This window comes from Salmo salar, chromosome 01, assembly GCF_965601325.2.
Source record: "Salmo salar chromosome 01, fSalSal1, whole genome shotgun sequence".
Classification (NCBI taxonomy): Eukaryota; Metazoa; Chordata; class Actinopteri; order Salmoniformes; family Salmonidae; genus Salmo; species Salmo salar.
The window spans coordinates 117,268,059-117,285,801 of record NC_138291.1 but is presented as its reverse complement, the minus strand read 5'-3'; the positions used below and the strand labels follow the sequence as shown (position 1 = coordinate 117,285,801).

At 43.0% G+C, this 17,743-nt stretch overlaps 1 protein-coding gene and 1 pseudogene across 2 annotated transcripts in view; one reads left to right on the top strand and one right to left on the bottom strand.

The window, feature by feature from the left end:
* Positions 1 to 3,786: 3,786 nt before the first annotated feature.
* LOC106613861 (uroporphyrinogen-III synthase-like) lies at positions 3,787 to 16,094 on the bottom strand (annotated as a pseudogene). The gene is made up of 10 exons (XR_014394395.1): positions 15,822 to 16,094; positions 15,612 to 15,695; positions 13,038 to 13,121; positions 11,893 to 11,989; positions 11,633 to 11,707; positions 6,427 to 6,489; positions 4,767 to 4,850; positions 4,549 to 4,634; positions 4,323 to 4,421; positions 3,787 to 4,205 (listed from the first exon to the last, which is right to left on the bottom strand). The product of XR_014394395.1 is annotated as a uroporphyrinogen-III synthase-like (transcript).
* Positions 16,075 to 17,743, top strand: part of bccip (BRCA2 and CDKN1A interacting protein) — a 10,451-nt gene continuing 8,782 nt past the window's right edge. Inside the window, 3 exon segments of the mRNA NM_001140316.1 lie at positions 16,075 to 16,837; positions 17,214 to 17,369; positions 17,620 to 17,712. Coding sequence (NP_001133788.1) covers positions 16,613 to 16,837; positions 17,214 to 17,369; positions 17,620 to 17,712 — 474 coding nt within the window. The 5' untranslated portion in view covers positions 16,075 to 16,612.

The window sequence follows — 17,743 nt, the reverse complement described above, 5'->3', positions numbered from 1 at the left end:
GTCTGGGTACCAGTCTGTTTAGATAACATTCCACTAGTCTGGGTACCAGTCTGTTTAGATAACATTACACTAGTCTGGCTACCAGTCTGTTTAGATAACATTCCACTAGTCTGGGTACCAGTCTGTTTAGATAGCATTCCACTAGTCTGGGTACCAGTCTGTTTAGATAACATTCCTCTAGTCTGGGTACCAGTCTGTTTAGATAACATTCCACTAGTCTGGGTACCAGTCTGTTTAGGTACCAGTCCTCTAGTCTGGGTACCAGTCTGTTTAGATAACATTCCACTAGTCTGGGTACCGGTCTGTTTAGATAACATTCCACTAGTCTGGCTACCAGTCTGTTTAGGTAGAATTCCACTAGTCTGGGTACCAGTCCTCTATCCTGGGTACCAGTCCTCTAGCCTGGGTACCAGTCTGTTTAGGTAACATTCCACTAGTCTGGGTACCAGTCTGTTTAGATAACATTCCTCTAGTCTGGGTACCATTCTGTTAAGATAACATTCCTCTAGTCTGGGTACCAGTCTGTTTAGAAAACATTCCTCTAGTCTGGGTACCAGTCCGTTTAGATAACATTCCTCTAGTCTGGGTACCAGTCTGTTTAGATAACATTCCACTAGTCTGGGTACCAGTCTGTTTAGATAACATTCCACTAGTCTGGGTACCAGTCTGTTTAGATAACATTCCTCTAGTCTGGGTACCAGTCTGTTTAGATAACATTCCTCTCGTCTGGCTACCAGTCCTCTAGTCTGGGTACCAGTCTGTTTAGATAACATTCCACTAGCCTGGGTACCAGTCTGTTTAGATAACATTCCACTAGTCTGGGTACCAGTCTGTTTAGATAACATTCCACTAGTCTGGGTACCAGTCTGTTTAGATAACATTCCACTATTCTGGGTACCAGTCTGTTTAGATAACATTCCTCTAGTCTGGGTACCAGTCTGTTTAGATAACATTCCTCTCGTCTGGCTACCAGTCCTCTAGTCTGGGTACCAGTCTGTTTAGATAACATTCCACTAGCCTGGGTACCAGTCTGTTTAGATAACATTCCACTAGTCTGGGTACCAGTCTGTTTAGATAACATTCCACTAGTCTGGGTACCAGTCTGTTTAGATAACATTCCACTATTCTGGGTACCAGTCTGTTTAGATAACATTCCTCTAGTCTGGGTACCAGTCTGTTTAGATAACATTCCACTAGTCTGGGTACCAGTCTGTTTAGATAACATTCCACTAGTCTGGGTACCAGTCTGTTTAGATAACATTCCTCTAGACTGGCTAACAGTCTAGGATGATCTACTTCCCATCCAGATCTTCTCTTTTATTATTTATTATCTAAATTGTCTACTTCCCATCCAGATCCAGAGGGTCTGATGCAGTCGCTAGAGGAGCTGCATTACCTCGCGGCATTGGACATCGATGGGAACCTATCAGAGGTCGGGATCATAATCTCTGAGTTGTCATTGGACGCTCAGATGGCCAAGGCTCTGCTGGCGTCCTGTGAGTTTGATTGTGTGAACAAGGTGGTGACCATAGCAGCTTTGCTATCAGGTATGTAGTTTACACTCTTATGACCTTTGGCCCATTTTAGTTTGATTCTATTTGATTCACTCAGGGTGGATTGCACCAACATGAATTAACTCTTAAACTGGGTTTAATCAAGGTTTATCTAGTCATGTTGTTGCACTGAACTTTAAACCTTGTTTTCAATAATCATAGTTCAATCTAATACTTCTTCTACACTGAATTTAATTTAGAAATCAAACCAAGATCAAATTTAATGTTGTTGCTCCATTGTTTTAGAAACAAATTTAAATTCAGTTTTGGGATTAAATCTAAACTGCCACTGTTTAAAAGTCATTTGTATGTCCTTTATTTTCTTTCTGATTAACCATTTTATCTCCTGTGGTTTATCATGTTCATTAAAGTCATTTGACAGAAAAGTGCAATTAATTTCATCCTTAGCCTGAAGTGAAAAGTCACTTTGCTGGCTAGCTAGCAATGACCAATTCTGGTTTGTTTCCATAGAATTACAACATATTGCTATGGTGAATCCATTAGGACACGTATCACTGATCATAGTTTAGTGCTTTAACCTTTAGATTAACTAATCCAGTCTTAAAATTAAGTGGTGCAACACATATTTGATGAACTATAAACGTATAGATTTACAAAATCTACATTAGGTCTAATCTAAAATGGATTTAAACCATGTTGGTGCAGAACACCCTCCATGTCTTGTAATGGGGTTAAACTCTCACACTTATGTTAACATCCATAAAGCCTTTATTACCGCTACTGAAGATATTAGAATATCCATCATAAGCAGTCCTAACAATTATGGACAACTACATCTGCATCTCTGACCTTGTGAATGTATAATCTGCCAGACAGTATGATCTGCCATATATTGAATAACTGAACATCACATTTGCACCTAATAAAATACTGATCACTTGGAGAGAGAGAGAGAGAAAAACAGTTTTACCTCAGCAGTATCCTTGTCTGTTATGAGCTCAGCCTGGTGAGAGGAAGGGATCTGTAGATCTGAATGATCCCGACTGTGGAAGAGTTTCTCTGCATCAGTGGAGCCAATGCTGGTCAACAATAATACATTTATCAGCTGGAGTAAAATCAGCATCGTAGTTGTTGCGGTGTGGTCTTGAAACGGGTCAGTTTGCTGGGGTGAGAGAGAGATAATGACCCACTGAAGAGCTAATCTTAAACCTCAACTAAATGTAAGGCTCCTTTCCAAAGTTACGCCCTTTTAACGTGACACACTTTGAAGTTTACAGAGTATGGACACTTTAATAAAGTACACCTATAGATGGCCCTTTGACTCGCAATACGCACTCAGCTGCGAAAGGTAAACACGGGGCTGCTAAATTAAAATGTCGGCCAAACGTGTGAGTAACGCTTCACTGGTTACTAATGGATACCGGGCGTTTTAACTGTTGGCCTTTCATCCCGACAGTAAAGGGCGGGAAAACAGCCGCGCGACTCCCGCCCAGGAACACACCTGTTTGGAACGCATGGCGCGCATCTCTCCTCCCAGCTGGATTTAAAAAAAATAACGGCCATAAATAAAAATCAATAATCACCATTTAAACATATTGTTATAGTCGTGGACTAATTGTTCACTATTTATTTTCAATAATTAAATTCATCATGCTCAATTCTCAAAGTATGCACCTTTTTTTAAATGTATTTAAAATGTATTTAACTAGGCAAGTCAGTTAAGAACAAATTATTATTTACAATGATGACCTACCTGGGAACAGTGGGGTTAACTGACTTGTTCAGGGGCAGAAGGACAGATTTTTACCTTGTCAGCTCAGGGATTCAATCTAGCAACCTTTCAGGTTACTGGTCCAACTCCTCTAACCACTAGCCTACCTGCCTCTAACCACTAGGCTACCAGCCTCTAACCACTAGGCTACCTGCCTCTAACCACTAGGCTACCTGCCTCTAACCACTAGGCTACCTGCCCCTAACCACTAGGCTACCTGCCCCTAACCACTAGGCTACCCGCCTCTAACCACTAGGCTACCCGCCTCTAACCACTAGGCTACCCGCCTCTAACCACTAGGCTACCCTCCTCTAACCACTAGGCTACCCGCCTCTAACCACTAGGCTACCCGCCTCTACCACTAGGCTACCCGGTCTAACCACTAGGCTACCTGCCTCTAACCACTAGGCTACCTGCCTCTAACCACTAGGCTACCACTAGGCTATAAATAATAAAATAATTGTCTCAATTTTTTACCATAAAAACAATACTTCTATCAGCTCAGTGTATTCACAAGTTTATAAGAGCATGATTTGATACATTCAGTGTCAACAAATAGGCATAAAGCATTACAATATCTCTGTGGTGCACAACAACACATGAGAATATAATAAATATACAGATGGTTACCGGGATCAAAATATGACATAAAAAGCCACAAATAATAGCAAATACTTCAGAGAGATAAAGCAATCCCAAAGGCTGCAATACCACAATCCATTTCAGAAGCTGATTGAGAAAGTGATGGGGGACGGATCAAGTTTTCAGGTTGGTTTGTGGTCCGTCTCGTCAGTCTGTCACTGTAGAGCCTTTGCTATCCCTGTGGCTAGGTGCTCAGCTGTAGGTTTGTATGCTGAGCAGCTAACCGATAGCCCCTCTGCTATCATGGCATCTGCTGTGGTGGGTCCTATGGCTGCAAACTGGAAGACAAAACAACACAACATTAAGTTCAGTTGTATTGGCAGTATAGTATCACAAGCTCAAAGAAGATATCCACAGTCACTTAAAGTTACATCGAAAAACTAGAAACGTTTTACCTTTATCCGCTTAAGTTGTTCACCTGACAGTCTTCTCACAGTTTCCAAGCAGAACTTGACTCCCGATGGGCTGAAGAAAGCAATGCTGGCTGGAACACCCTGTGTGTGGACAGAGCCCAAACCATGATGATTAGTGTATAACTGTTTCTGAACGATAACAACATCACAGCGTATATATCGGATAGTGTTTTGAGGGGAAAGTCCCGCTTGTTGATGCTTCCTGTACCTGCTCTGTAAAATGGTTCTTCAGGTTCTTCTCCAGGTCTGGATGTTGAGCTGTCTGATAAACCATCAGTGTGTCTAGAGGAACTCCTAAAAAAAAAACATCATGAAATGAATGTCACCTATGGTATTAGATACTACCTTGTAAATAGTACAGTATTCATGGGTATTACAAATATTAGTTATAATGCATTTAAGTAAGTCGTAATAGAGGAAACTTACCGTTTTCCCTCAAAGCAGTAGGTAAAACTTATCTTTTAATAGAACCACAGGGGAAGAAAAGTGGTAATATATTGGTGTCCTCTCCTATATCAAGCCAGAATGTAGGTATAGTTAGCCAGCTCAATATAATACAAAAATAAAAACGCAACATGCAACAATTTCAAAGATTTTACTGAGTTACAGTTCATATAACCAAATCAGTTAATTGAAATAAATAAATTTATGGATTTCACATAACTGGGAATACAGATATGCATCTGTTTTTCGCAGATACCTTTAAAAAAAACAGTTAGTGGCGTGGATCAGAAAACCAGTCAGTATCTGGTGTGACCAACGTTTGCCTCATGCAGCGCGACACATCTCCTTCACATAGAGTTGATCAGGCTGTTGATTGTGGCCCTTGGAATGTTTTCCCACTCCTCTTCAATTGGTGCGCGAAGTTGCTGGATATTGGTGGGAACTGGAACACTCTGTCGTACACGCCGACCCAGAGCATCCCAAACATGCTCAATGGGTGTCTTGTCTGGTGAGTATGCAGGCCATGGAAGAACTGGGACATTTTCAGCTTCCAGGAATTGTGTACAGATCCTTGCGACATGGGGCCATGCATTATCATGCTGAAACATGAGGTGATGTTGACTGATGAATGGCACAACAATGGGCCTCAGTATCTCATCACGGTATCTCTGTGCATTCAAATTTCCATCAATGAAATGCAATTGTGTTCGTTGTCCGTAGCTTATGCCTGCCCATACTATAACCCCACCGCCACCATGGGGCACTCTGTTCACAACGTTGACATCAGCAAACTGCTCGCTCACACAACGCTGTCTGCCATCTGCCCGATACAGTTGAAACCGTGTTTCATCCGTGAAGAGAACACTTCTCCAGCGTGCCAGTGGCCATCGAATGTGAGCATTTTCCCACTGAAGTCGGTTTCGACGCCAAACTGCAGTCAGGACAAGACCCTGGTGAGGACAACGAGCACGCAGATGAGCTTGTGAGGCCGGCTGGACGTACTGCCAAATTCTCTAAAACAACACTGGAGGCGGCTTATGGTAGAGAAATTAACATTCAATTATCTGGCAACAGCTCTGGTGGACATTCCTGCAGTCAGCATGCCAATTGCACGCTCCCTCAAAACTTGAGACATCTGTGGCATTGTGCTCTGTGACAAAACTGGCTTATCGTGGCAACGGAGAAATGTTCACTAACAGGGATGTAAACAAATGTGTGCACAAAATTTGAGAGAAATAAGCTTTTTGTGTGTATGGAAAATTTCTAGGATCTTTTATTTCAAGTCATGAAACGCGGGACCAACACTTTGCATGTTGCGTTTATATTTTTGTTCAGTGTAGTTGCAGTCAAAACTGTTCGCTGCTCTGGCACCCCAATGGTGGAACAAGCTCCCTCACGACGCCAGGACAGCGGAGTCAATCACCACCTTCCATAGACACCTGAAACCCCACCTCTTTAAGGAATACCTGGGATAGGATTAAGTAATCCTTCTAACCCCCCCCCCCCATAAAAAGATATAGATGTACTATTGTAAAGTGGTTGTTCCACTGGATATCATAAGGTGAATGCACCAATTTGTAAGTCGCTCTGGATAAGAGCGTTTGCTAAATGACGTAAATGTAAATGTAAATAACTGTCATACGTTCAAGGATGAGGCGCGAGAGAACGTCTGCAGTCCCAGTGTCCTCTCCCAGGGGGACCAGACCTAGGAAGAAAAACAGACAACTGAAATATAATACCAAACAGAAACCTACTTTTCATCTAATGACATGAATACATGTAGTAGTTTATGATATTAATACATGAAGTAGTTTATGGCATTAATACATGTAGTAGTTTGATATTAATACATGTGGTAGTTTGATATTAATACATGTAGTAGTTTATGACATTAATACATTAGTATTCATTATGACAGTAATACATGTAGTAGTTTATGACATTAATACATGTAGTAGTTTATGGCATTAATACATTAGTAGTTTATGATAGTAATACATGTAGTAGTTTATGACATTAATACATGTAGTAGTTTATGACATTAATACATTAGTAGTTTATAATATTAATACATGTAGTAGTTTATGATAATACATGTAGTAGTTTATGACATTAATACATGTAGTAGTTTATGACATTAATACATTAGTATTCATTATGACAGAAATACATGTAGTAGTTTATGATAGTAATACATGTAGTAGTTTATGACATTAATACATGTAGTAGTTTATGATAGTAATACATATAGTAGTTTATGATAGTAATACATGTAGTAGTTTATGACATTAATACATGTAGTCATTAAGCTACACATGAATGAACACCCTAAACATTCTTAGAAAGTGTTTTGGTGCAGATAACAAACAGTTCAATACACTCAAACTTTAGCTGAAACGTTAACAGAACAACCCTGTAATTCCTCCCCAATAATCAGAGGTAAACGGAACAGTACAGATACCAAGAGAGTATTGCACCTGCCACCTGCCCTCTATAAAGACAAGGCAGCAAGATGTCAGTAAACTGTCACTTGTGGAAAAGTCATTTCCAGCTGAATGCAGGCTAGTGGATAACATGGTCGACACGTTACTGTGACATCCAGGTGCCTGCCACACATACTATATCTAGTTCCATCTCATTAAAGGCTCACTCTGTGATATTTACATTTTTTTTATTACACTCAGCTGCCAGTATATTAGGTACACCATCCCGTTCACAAAAATGGTTCTCTCGTTACAGACAGTGAGTCGCGTGGCCGTGGCTTGCTATAATAAAGCAGGCAGACAGGCATCGATGCTTTCAGTTACTGTTCGATTGAACGTTAGAGTTGGGAAAAACAAGTTGCCTAAACGACTTTGAGCGTGTTATGGTCGTTGGTGCCAGACGCGCCGGTTCCCGTATCTCAGAAACGGCCGCCCTCCAGGGCATTTCAAGCACTACAGTGACTAAGGGTTTACCGACAATGATGCAACAAACACACAACATCCAGTCAGCGGCAGTCCTGTGGGTGAAAACAGCTCGTTGATTAGAGTTCGGAAGAGAATGGCAAGAATGGTGCATGCTAACAGGTGGGCCTCAAACAGGCAAATAACGCCGCATTTCACAACAGTGGTGTGCAGACCAGCATCTCGGAACGTGCAACTCTCTGTCCTTGTCACAGATGGGCTATTGCAGTAGATGACTAGGACTGTTGCAGTGACCTTATTACTGCCACACTGGCAGTCATGAGTCATGAACGCAGTAAATTTCCACGTGACCGTTGATGGACATGCTTTAGTAGTACCCAACCTGCTAACAGACCATCAAGGTCCTAATGGCCTGGAACTCAGGGCTCTACTGTCCCTTTATCAGGTCCTAATGGCCTGGAACTCAGGGCTCTACTGTCCCTCCATCAGGTCCTAATGGCCTGGAACTCAGGGCTCTACTGTCCCTCCATCAGGTCCTAATGGCCTGGAACTCAGGGCTCTACTGTCCCTTTATCAGGTCCTAATGGCCTGGAACTCAGGGCTCTACTGTCCCTCCATCAGGTCCTAATGGCCTGGAACTCAGGGCTCTACTGTCCCTCCATCAGGTCCTAATGGCCTGGAACTCAGGGCTCTACTGTCCCTCCATCAGGTCCTAATGGCCTGGAACTCAGGGCTCTACTGTCCCTCCATCAGGTCATAATGGCCTGGTACTCAGGGCTCTACTGTCCCTCCATCAGATCCTAATGGCCTGGAACTCAGGGCTCTACTGTCCCTGCATCAGGTCCTAATGGCCTGGAACTCAGGGCTCTACTGTCCCTCCATCAGGTCCTAATGGCCTGGAACTCAGGGCTCTACTGTCCCTCCATCAGGTCCTACCGGCCTGGAACTCAGGGCTCTATTGTCCCTCCATCAGGTCCAAATGGCCTGGAACTCAGGGCTCTACTGTCCCTCCATCAGGTCCTAACGGCCTGGAACTCAGGGCTCTACTGTCCCTCCATCAGGTCCTAATGGCCTGGAACTCAGGGCTCTACTGTCCCTCCATCAGGTCATAATGGCCTGGTACTCAGGGCTCTATTGTCCCTCTAACCACTCTGACATCAATGCAAATGGAATCACATCCAACACTTATCATTAAAACAGTTGGCCTATCTTACTTTTAAAACTCACCTCACTGTGATGATCAATTTGAAGAAAGAAGTTCAACAGTAGGTTGAAACAGAGTAAAACATGATTGTTGTGGATGTTGTTTCAAAGCTTAACACAACGAAAATGGACAGCGCTTTCTAAGGATATAAATTATTCAAAACATCCATACGCATATTAGAGCTTATGCATATAGGATTATGAATTTGTATTTGATTTTGAATAGCCTAGTAATGGGGATTTTAAAAATATTTTCATAATTAATTGGGCGACACATTACCTTTATAGCGTTACAGATTATCCCACCGGTATTCGTTTCCATCTCCTCCTCTCTCTCCTGTACTCCTTTCTCGAGCACGCAGACAGGCTGTCAACACTACAGACAACCACACCACTACAGACGACCACACCACTACAGACGACCACAGACGACCACAGATGACCACACCACTACAGACGACCACAGACGACCACAGATGACCACACCACTACAGACGACCACAGACGACCACAGATGACCACACCACCACAGACGACCACAGACGACCACAGCCCTACAGACGACCACAGCCCTACAGACGACCACAGCCCTACAGACGACCACAGCCCTACAGACGACCACAGCCCTACCGACGACCAGACCACTACAGACGACCACACCACTACAGACGACCACACCACTACAGACGACCACACCACTACAGACGACCACAGATGACCACACCACTACAGACGACCACACCACTACAGACGACCACACCACTACAGACGACCACAGCCCTACAGACGACCACACCACTACAGACGACCACAGCCCTACAGACGACCACACCACTACAGACCACACCACTACAGACGACCACACCACTACAGACGACCACACCACTACAGACGACCACAGACGTCCACACCACTACAGACGACCACACTACTACAGACGACCACAGACGACCACACCACTACAGACGACCACACCACTACAGACGACCACAGACCTACAGACAACCACAGACCTACAGACGACCACACCACTACAGACGACCACAGACGACCACAGACCTACAGACGACCACACCACTACAGACGACCACAGCACTACAGACGACCACAGCCCTACCGACGACCACACCACTACAGACGACCACAGCACTACAGACGACCACACCACTACAGACGACCACAGCCCTACAGACGACCAGACCACTACAGATGACCACACCACTACAGACGACCACAGACGACCACACCACTACAGACGTCCACACCACTACAGACGACCACACCACTACAGACGACCACAGACGACCCCACCACTACAGACGACCACAGACCTACAGACAACCACAGACCTACAGACGACCACACCACTACAGACGACCACAGACCTACAGACGACCACAGACCTACAGACGACCACACCACTACAGACGACCACAGCACTACAGACGACCACACCACTACAGACGACCACAGCACTACAGACGACCACAGCCCTACCGACGACCACAGCCCTACAGACGACCACACCACTACAGACGACCACACCACTACAGACGACCACACCACTACAGACGACCACACCACTACAGACGACCACAGCCCTACAGACGACCACAGCCCTACTGACGACCACACCACTACAGACGACCACAGCCCTACAGACGACCACAGCCCTACAGACGACCACACCACTACAGACGACCACAGCCCTACAGACGACCACAGCCCTACAGACGACCACAGCACTACAGACGACCACAGCCCTACAGACGACCACACCACTACAGACGACCACAGACGACCACAGCCCTACAGACGACCACACCACTACAGACGACCACACCACTACAGACGACCACACCACTACAGACGACCACACCACTACAGACGACCACACCACTACAGACGACCACAGCCCTACAGACGACGACACCACTACAGACGACCACAGATGACCACAGCCCTACATACGACCACAACCCTACAGACGACCACACCACTACAGACGACCACAGACGACCACAGACGTACAGACGACCACACCACTACAGATGACCACACCACTACAGATGACCACACCACTACAGATGACCACACCACTACAGATGACCACAGACCTACAGACGACCACAGCCCTACCGATGACCACAGACCTACAGACGACCACACCGGGTTCTCCTCCAATCAGCTAAAAAAAGGAAGAAGCAGTGGGCACTTCCATCACCAACACTGGACAAATGAGGAGTGGAACAAATTGCCTGGTTCAACGAATCACGGTTCCTGTTAGGTCATGCTGATGGCAGAGTCATGATTTGGTGTAAGTAGCGTGAGTCCATGGCCCCCATCCTGCCTGGTGTCAACGGTACAGGCTGGTGGCGGTGGTGTGATGGTATGGGGAATGTTTTCCTGGCACACGTTAGGTCCCTTGATACCAATTGAGCAACGGTTCCATTCCCCGGAGAATTCAGGCTGTTCTGGATGCAAAGGGGTGTCCTATCCAGTACTCGATGGTTGTACCTAATAAACTGGCCACTGGGTTTACAGTATATATCCCTGGTATTATTATTTTTTTTTATATAACTAGGCCTCCAAGTGACATATGACAAGATCCTCTCAGTGAAACAAAGGAGAGACATCACTTTAGAGACATGAAGGTGTTGTAAACTACAAAGAACTCCATGCTGAATAGAAGTGTTTAATGCCAGTAAGTTTACACAATGTTGGTGATCAATTACTCACCTAACGCTGCAGTAGCCTTCCCAACAACATAGATGGACTTGGCATTCCATTTGTCTTTTATGTCATTGTTCCACTCTATAATAGAAAACAGAAATTAAAACGAGTAGCTTACATACACTAACGCGTGTTGACTTTTGTCCATCTGAAAACGCATGAGACTAAGGCACAGGAGACCTATCCTCTCCTGACAATGACAATTTGTTGATGGGGCGGCATTTACAGTACATAGTTTATTAAAACTTCACATGACATCTACTCACGTTCCCTTCTTTCATCATCTTCAAGAGACATTCTGACTGCCTCCACTGCCCTCGGGCTGGTAAAAATCAGGCCGCCATGTTGTTCTGGCTGAAACAGCTGCAGTAGTAGAGAGAACAGCTGTATAACGACTACTAAACATAAACCAAACAGTACAAGGTTCAGTAACACTTTACTTGACACCCCCAGTGTCATAACACGTTATGACGCTGTAATAACCATATCATAATATGTCATAACAGCTGACTCATAACACTGTCATGACCCTTATATAATATATATATATATATCACACACACCTGTTAAATATATTGCGTTATTTTATGGATGGTTATAACACCTACATCAGAGTGTCAAAACCCACATTTATTCAAATGTGTTTTTCCCCGCCAAGAAGTTTCTTTTCGTTTTGAAAGTTTGTTTCGTTGTTGTTGTTGTAATAATTAATTTCTTTACAGTCGTGTTTTTTTTTCCCATCATATTTTAAATAACTTGCAGAAAATACACTATGACACTGTCAAGAAGCATTATGTCCATCATAATCCTACAAGCCAATAAAGCCAGGTAGGCCTATCACGTACACGCTCTTACGTCAATCAGTCAAAAAGGTGTCTTGTCCTGCTCCTGAAATCTGCTCCTGCGTTCATCCCAGTCATCAACAATAGAGAATTGTGGGGAGGTGCATGTCTGACTTCAATTTGTATGTAATTATAAAGATAATTTAATATAGTCAATTTCAGAAACTATTATATAACATAAACATACTGTTGACCAGTAGGCTATGGTGGAATGGAATGTTCTACCTTGTGTGGTAGGTTTAGTCAGTGTCCTAACCAGCCATAAAGTAACTACCTTGGTAGGTTTAGTCAGTGTCCTAACCAGCCATAAAGTAACTACATTGGTAGGTTTAGTCAGTGTCATAACCAGCCATAAAGTAACTACCTTGGTAGGTTTTATGGGTTTTGACACTCTTATGTAGGTGTCATAACCAGCCATAAAGTAACTACCTTGGTAGGTTTAGTCAGTGTCCTAACCAGCCATAAAGTAACTACCATGGTAGTTATGACGCTTGGTGTCCCAGTAAAATGTTACCAAGCTTTCGATCTTAAAAAATCAACACTTTGATGTATATATAAATGGTATTCACCTTGTCTGACAAAGTGTTCAAGGACACAAATGTAAAAGACAGCACAGGAATTAAGGTTGCTTTGTGTCCACGGGATGCCAGCTCCTGTAAATACAAAGTTGAGAGTTCTGTAAATCAAATCAAATCGATTTCACTGTTACACAGTCACCCATTATACATTTTGGTTATAACGTCCGAGAAGCCGGTGTTTCGAGGTTATATTGTGACGGGTGTTGTTATTGGCAAACCGTTCCAGTATACCCACCAAAACACCGGCTTTGAGGGAATTATCACTTTTACACAACGGGTTACCAACATATTCAAATAATGATTGACATATTTTCATTAAAAATATATATATTTTGATGAATTTATTCATACTATTTCATCCTTCCACAAGATATAGTCCTGACAGAAATCTAGGGTTGCTACCCGAGCCGGCTGGTCGTTCGTTCTATCGGTTCGGTTGCCAGAGACGCGACCCAGTCGTTCAGTCTTTTTGTTCTGTATCTATGGACGTGACCCAGTCGTTCAGTCTTTTTGTTCTGTATCTATGGACGCGACCCAGTCGTTCAGTCTTTTTGTTCTGTATCTGTGGACGCGACCCAGTCATTCAGTCTTTTTGTTCTGTATCTATGGACGTGACCCAGTCGTTCAGTCTTTTTGTTCTGTATCTATGGACGCGACCCAGTCGTTCAGTCTTTTTGTTCTGTATCTATGGACGCGACCCAGTCGTTCAGTCTTTTTGTTCTGTATCTGTGGACGCGACCCAGTCGTTCAGTCTTTTTGTTCTGTATCTGTGGACGCGACCCAGTCGTTCAGTCTTTTTGTTCTGTATCTGTGGACGCGACCCAGTCGTTCAGTCTTTTTGTTCTGTATCTGTGGACGCGACCCAGTCGTTCAGTCTTTTTGTTCTGTATCTATGGACGCGACCCAGTCGTTCAGTCTTTTTGTTCTGTATCTGTGGACGCGACCCAGTCGTTCAGTCTTTTTGTTCTGTATCTATGGACGCGACCCAGTCGTTCAGTCTTTTTGTTCTGTATCTATGGACGTGACCCAGTCGTTCAGTCTTTTTGTTCTGTATCTATGGACGCGACCCAGTCGTTCAGTCTTTTTGTTCTGTATCTATGGACGTGACCCAGTCGTTCAGTCTTTTTGTTCTGTATCTGTGGACGCGACCCAGTCGTTCAGTCTTTTTGTTCTGTATCTATGGACGCGACCCAGTCGTTCAGTCTTTTTGTTCTGTATCTATGGATGCGACCCAGTCGTTCAGTCTTTTTGTTCTGTATCTGTGGACGCGACCCAGTCGTTCAGTCTTTTTGTTCTGTATCTGTGGACGCGACCCAGTTGTTCATTCTAAATGGTCCATTGCCATACTGGCTGGCAACGTTCTTATCCCTTGCTTGCTAGCTAGCCAACTACGGCTAACTTACAGTCACATCCAAAAGCGCAGACAGAATAACAGCAAAGTAGCTGCATTTGCATTTGTTTAAGCTGTTTTCTAGTGACATTTATTTGTATACATCCATAACAATGAGGTAATGATCCACGATTTCACCTGGCATAGAAAATGTGCTCTCTCGTCAGGACACTGTTGTTCAGAGGAGCTAGCCAACAACACAGCTAAACACAATCACTTCATACTGAAGCTGGAAAGACTGCAAACTAGCTGCATTTCGTTTAGTTTTACCTGTTTGTACAGTATATATCCATAAAAATTATGCCAGCTGATTCATGATTTAGACTGGCTGAGAAACGCTGCATGCGAATCTACCTACCTCATCCCCATATTGTTTTTGTTACATTTTTTTGCTCTTTTGCACACCAGTATTTCTACTTGCACATCATCATCTGCACATCTATCACTCCAGTGTTAATGTGCTAAATTGTAATTACTATGGCCTATTTAATGCCTTACCTCCTCACGCCATTTGCACACACTGTATATAGACTTTTTCTATTGCGTTATTGACTGTACATTTGTTTATTCCATGTGTAACTCTGTGTTGTTGTTTGTGTCACACTGCTTTGCTTTATCTTGGCCAGGTCGCAGTTGTAAATGAGAACTTGTTCTCAACTGGCCTACCTGGTTAAATAAAGGTGAAATAAAATAAATAAATAAATAAAATTGCCTGTCTGTCTCGTTCCGAATCCCAACAAGTTCATTACTATGGGACAGCTGGAGATTGAATTTTGAAACAATGTTGCAAATGTCGGAAAGACAGACAACAAGGTTTATACAAAACATCCGCTGTTGAAAACTAAATGTTAGTCTAAAAGTAATGTGAGATAATGTCTAGATGCTTTTTATAGTGGAGATCAAGTTTATAAATTGCCTGGCTGGGCTGATGAGACAGTGGATTGCAGCAGTCAGATGGAACAGAGTAAATAGGCATTTTAACGTCATAGATTTAACCTGTTGGTAACTTGTGGAACAGACACCAGCGCTAAAATGCGGTTTTAACCAATCAGCATTCAGGATTAGAACCATCCGTTGTATAATGGATTATAACAGGTGTAGAGTATAATAGAATAGGATTGAATAGAACAGAATAGAATGCATATATCAATACAAAAGATGTTTCTCTACTGTACCTTGATGTAAGGATCTGGTCCAGAGCCTCCCTCTCTTGGTTCTTTCAGAAGCAGCACATGCATTTCGACAGATGACTCAGAGCCCTGTGGAATACAACTGAAATGTTAGTCAGCAACGAGGTCAATGATGAAAATCGGGAACACATTTAAAAAAAATCCACTCAATGCAGATTTACTGTATTTAGTAAGATTATAAACTGAATGACTGACCCTGTGTAGTAGTTTCAGAACAGAAGGTTGACGAGGGGTGTAACCCATAGAGGGCTAACGTTACACCCAGCGAAAGTCATATGTCGCCTACTGATAACAATGCTGTTGAGCCATGAATCAACTGTTTTCATTGCTTGGGACCATTTATCATTTAGAGGCATGCGGTGTTATTCAGTCAGCTGTAGAGCTCAGCTATTTCATGCATCAGCGTACTGTACGTCTTATGTACTTGCAATGCTGTTATGTTATGCAACACAATTCAAATATGGAGCTGTCACTTCTTGTGAGCGAAGGCGACACATTTACTTGGCTTCGTTGGCGCAACCATAAAACAATAACAACTGCACACACAATACTTATCATGCTTTAACTATTGAGCTAACTAGTTTTCGTTTTCAAGTCAACAGAAAATCAACAGAAACCGTAGACAATCAACAAAAATTGGATGTACACAAGCTCTTCCTCCAGCTGGCTTCATGGCTACTACTAAAAACGAGGAAATAGGGGACAACAAAATAGTCATGTTTTGTTAGGATAATACTTGAGTAATAACAATGAATGTTATCACTACAATTACAATTAGAGAAAGTAATCGTTTTTTTTCTTTCTTCTGGAACAGTTCAGTAAACAATATTCTAACATATTTTAAATATAATTTATATACAATATATATCCCTTTTTCATCAAAATGGTTTATTCCATTCTGCTGTCAGCATGAAGAAACGGGACGCCATTGCGGTTCTACACATGGACGTTCCAAGCATAGCGAAGCATGCAGCAATTGATCCAATATGGCCGCTACAGTGTCTCAGTTTCGCAGTACTCCAACTCCACTTTTAATCCTTCGCCGCACGCGTGGTATCTGTTTTGGCAGCATGGCTTCTTCAGCGAAAAGACGAGCAGTTGGAATGGGAGAAAATCCAGTTGATAGTGAGGATAACAGCTCTGACGAGGGATTGGAAGACGACGGTGATTCAGGAGAGAATGACAGCGGATCAGAAGAGGAGATTAATGAAGTACGATATATGTCTGTAGCGAACTGGCTACATTCCTGGCCTAGCAGGCTAGCTAGCACTGCCTAACGTGTTTAGAGGGGTTAGCAAGCTAGCTAGTTAGCTTTTTTAGCAAACAACTGTTGTTTATATCAAGCTAGCTAACAATGTTAAGTATGTTAGGGACATGCTGAACATAGCCAGTCGATAACTTCAGAGTTTTTAACTAGCTAAATAGTACAATTCATGGACTTTTACACACTTAAAACCATAAGAGTAATTTAGACAAACAAACAATCGATACTGTATTGACACTAAAACTGGCAGCACATTCCCCCTCCAGTCCAAAACATTGTCTCGGGATTCGGGACTTGTATTAAAAACGTTTATTTGTTTCCAGGAGGTCATTGTAGACTTTGAGGCCCATACCATTACTCACAATGACTACAATGGGGTGAAGAAACTCCTACAACAGCTGTTTCTGAAGGCTCATGTCAATACATCCGAGTTGACCGATCTCCTCATCCAGCAGAATCATATCGGAAGCGTCATCAGGGTAAGAAACAAGACGTGGTGCATCTTTCACATATCAGACCATCAGTAAATATGCGACATATTAAACTCCCGAAATATGCTCTCTTCAAATCAAAATGTATTCCTCACCTACATGTTTAGCAGATGTTATTACGGTTGTAGCGAAATGCTTGTGTTTCTAGCTCCAGTTTCCAACCCCACATCCAATGGAGAATAATTGTATATGAATTCAGTAGCATCATGTATGTCTTTGGCATGTTTTGTGATGTCAGCAAGCAGAGGTGCCAGAGGACAGTGATGATGACGAGGATCCAGCTGATGAAGTGTTTGGTTTCATCAGCATGCTCAACCTCACTGAGAGAAAGGTAGGTACGGTCAGATATAGGTTATCTATTT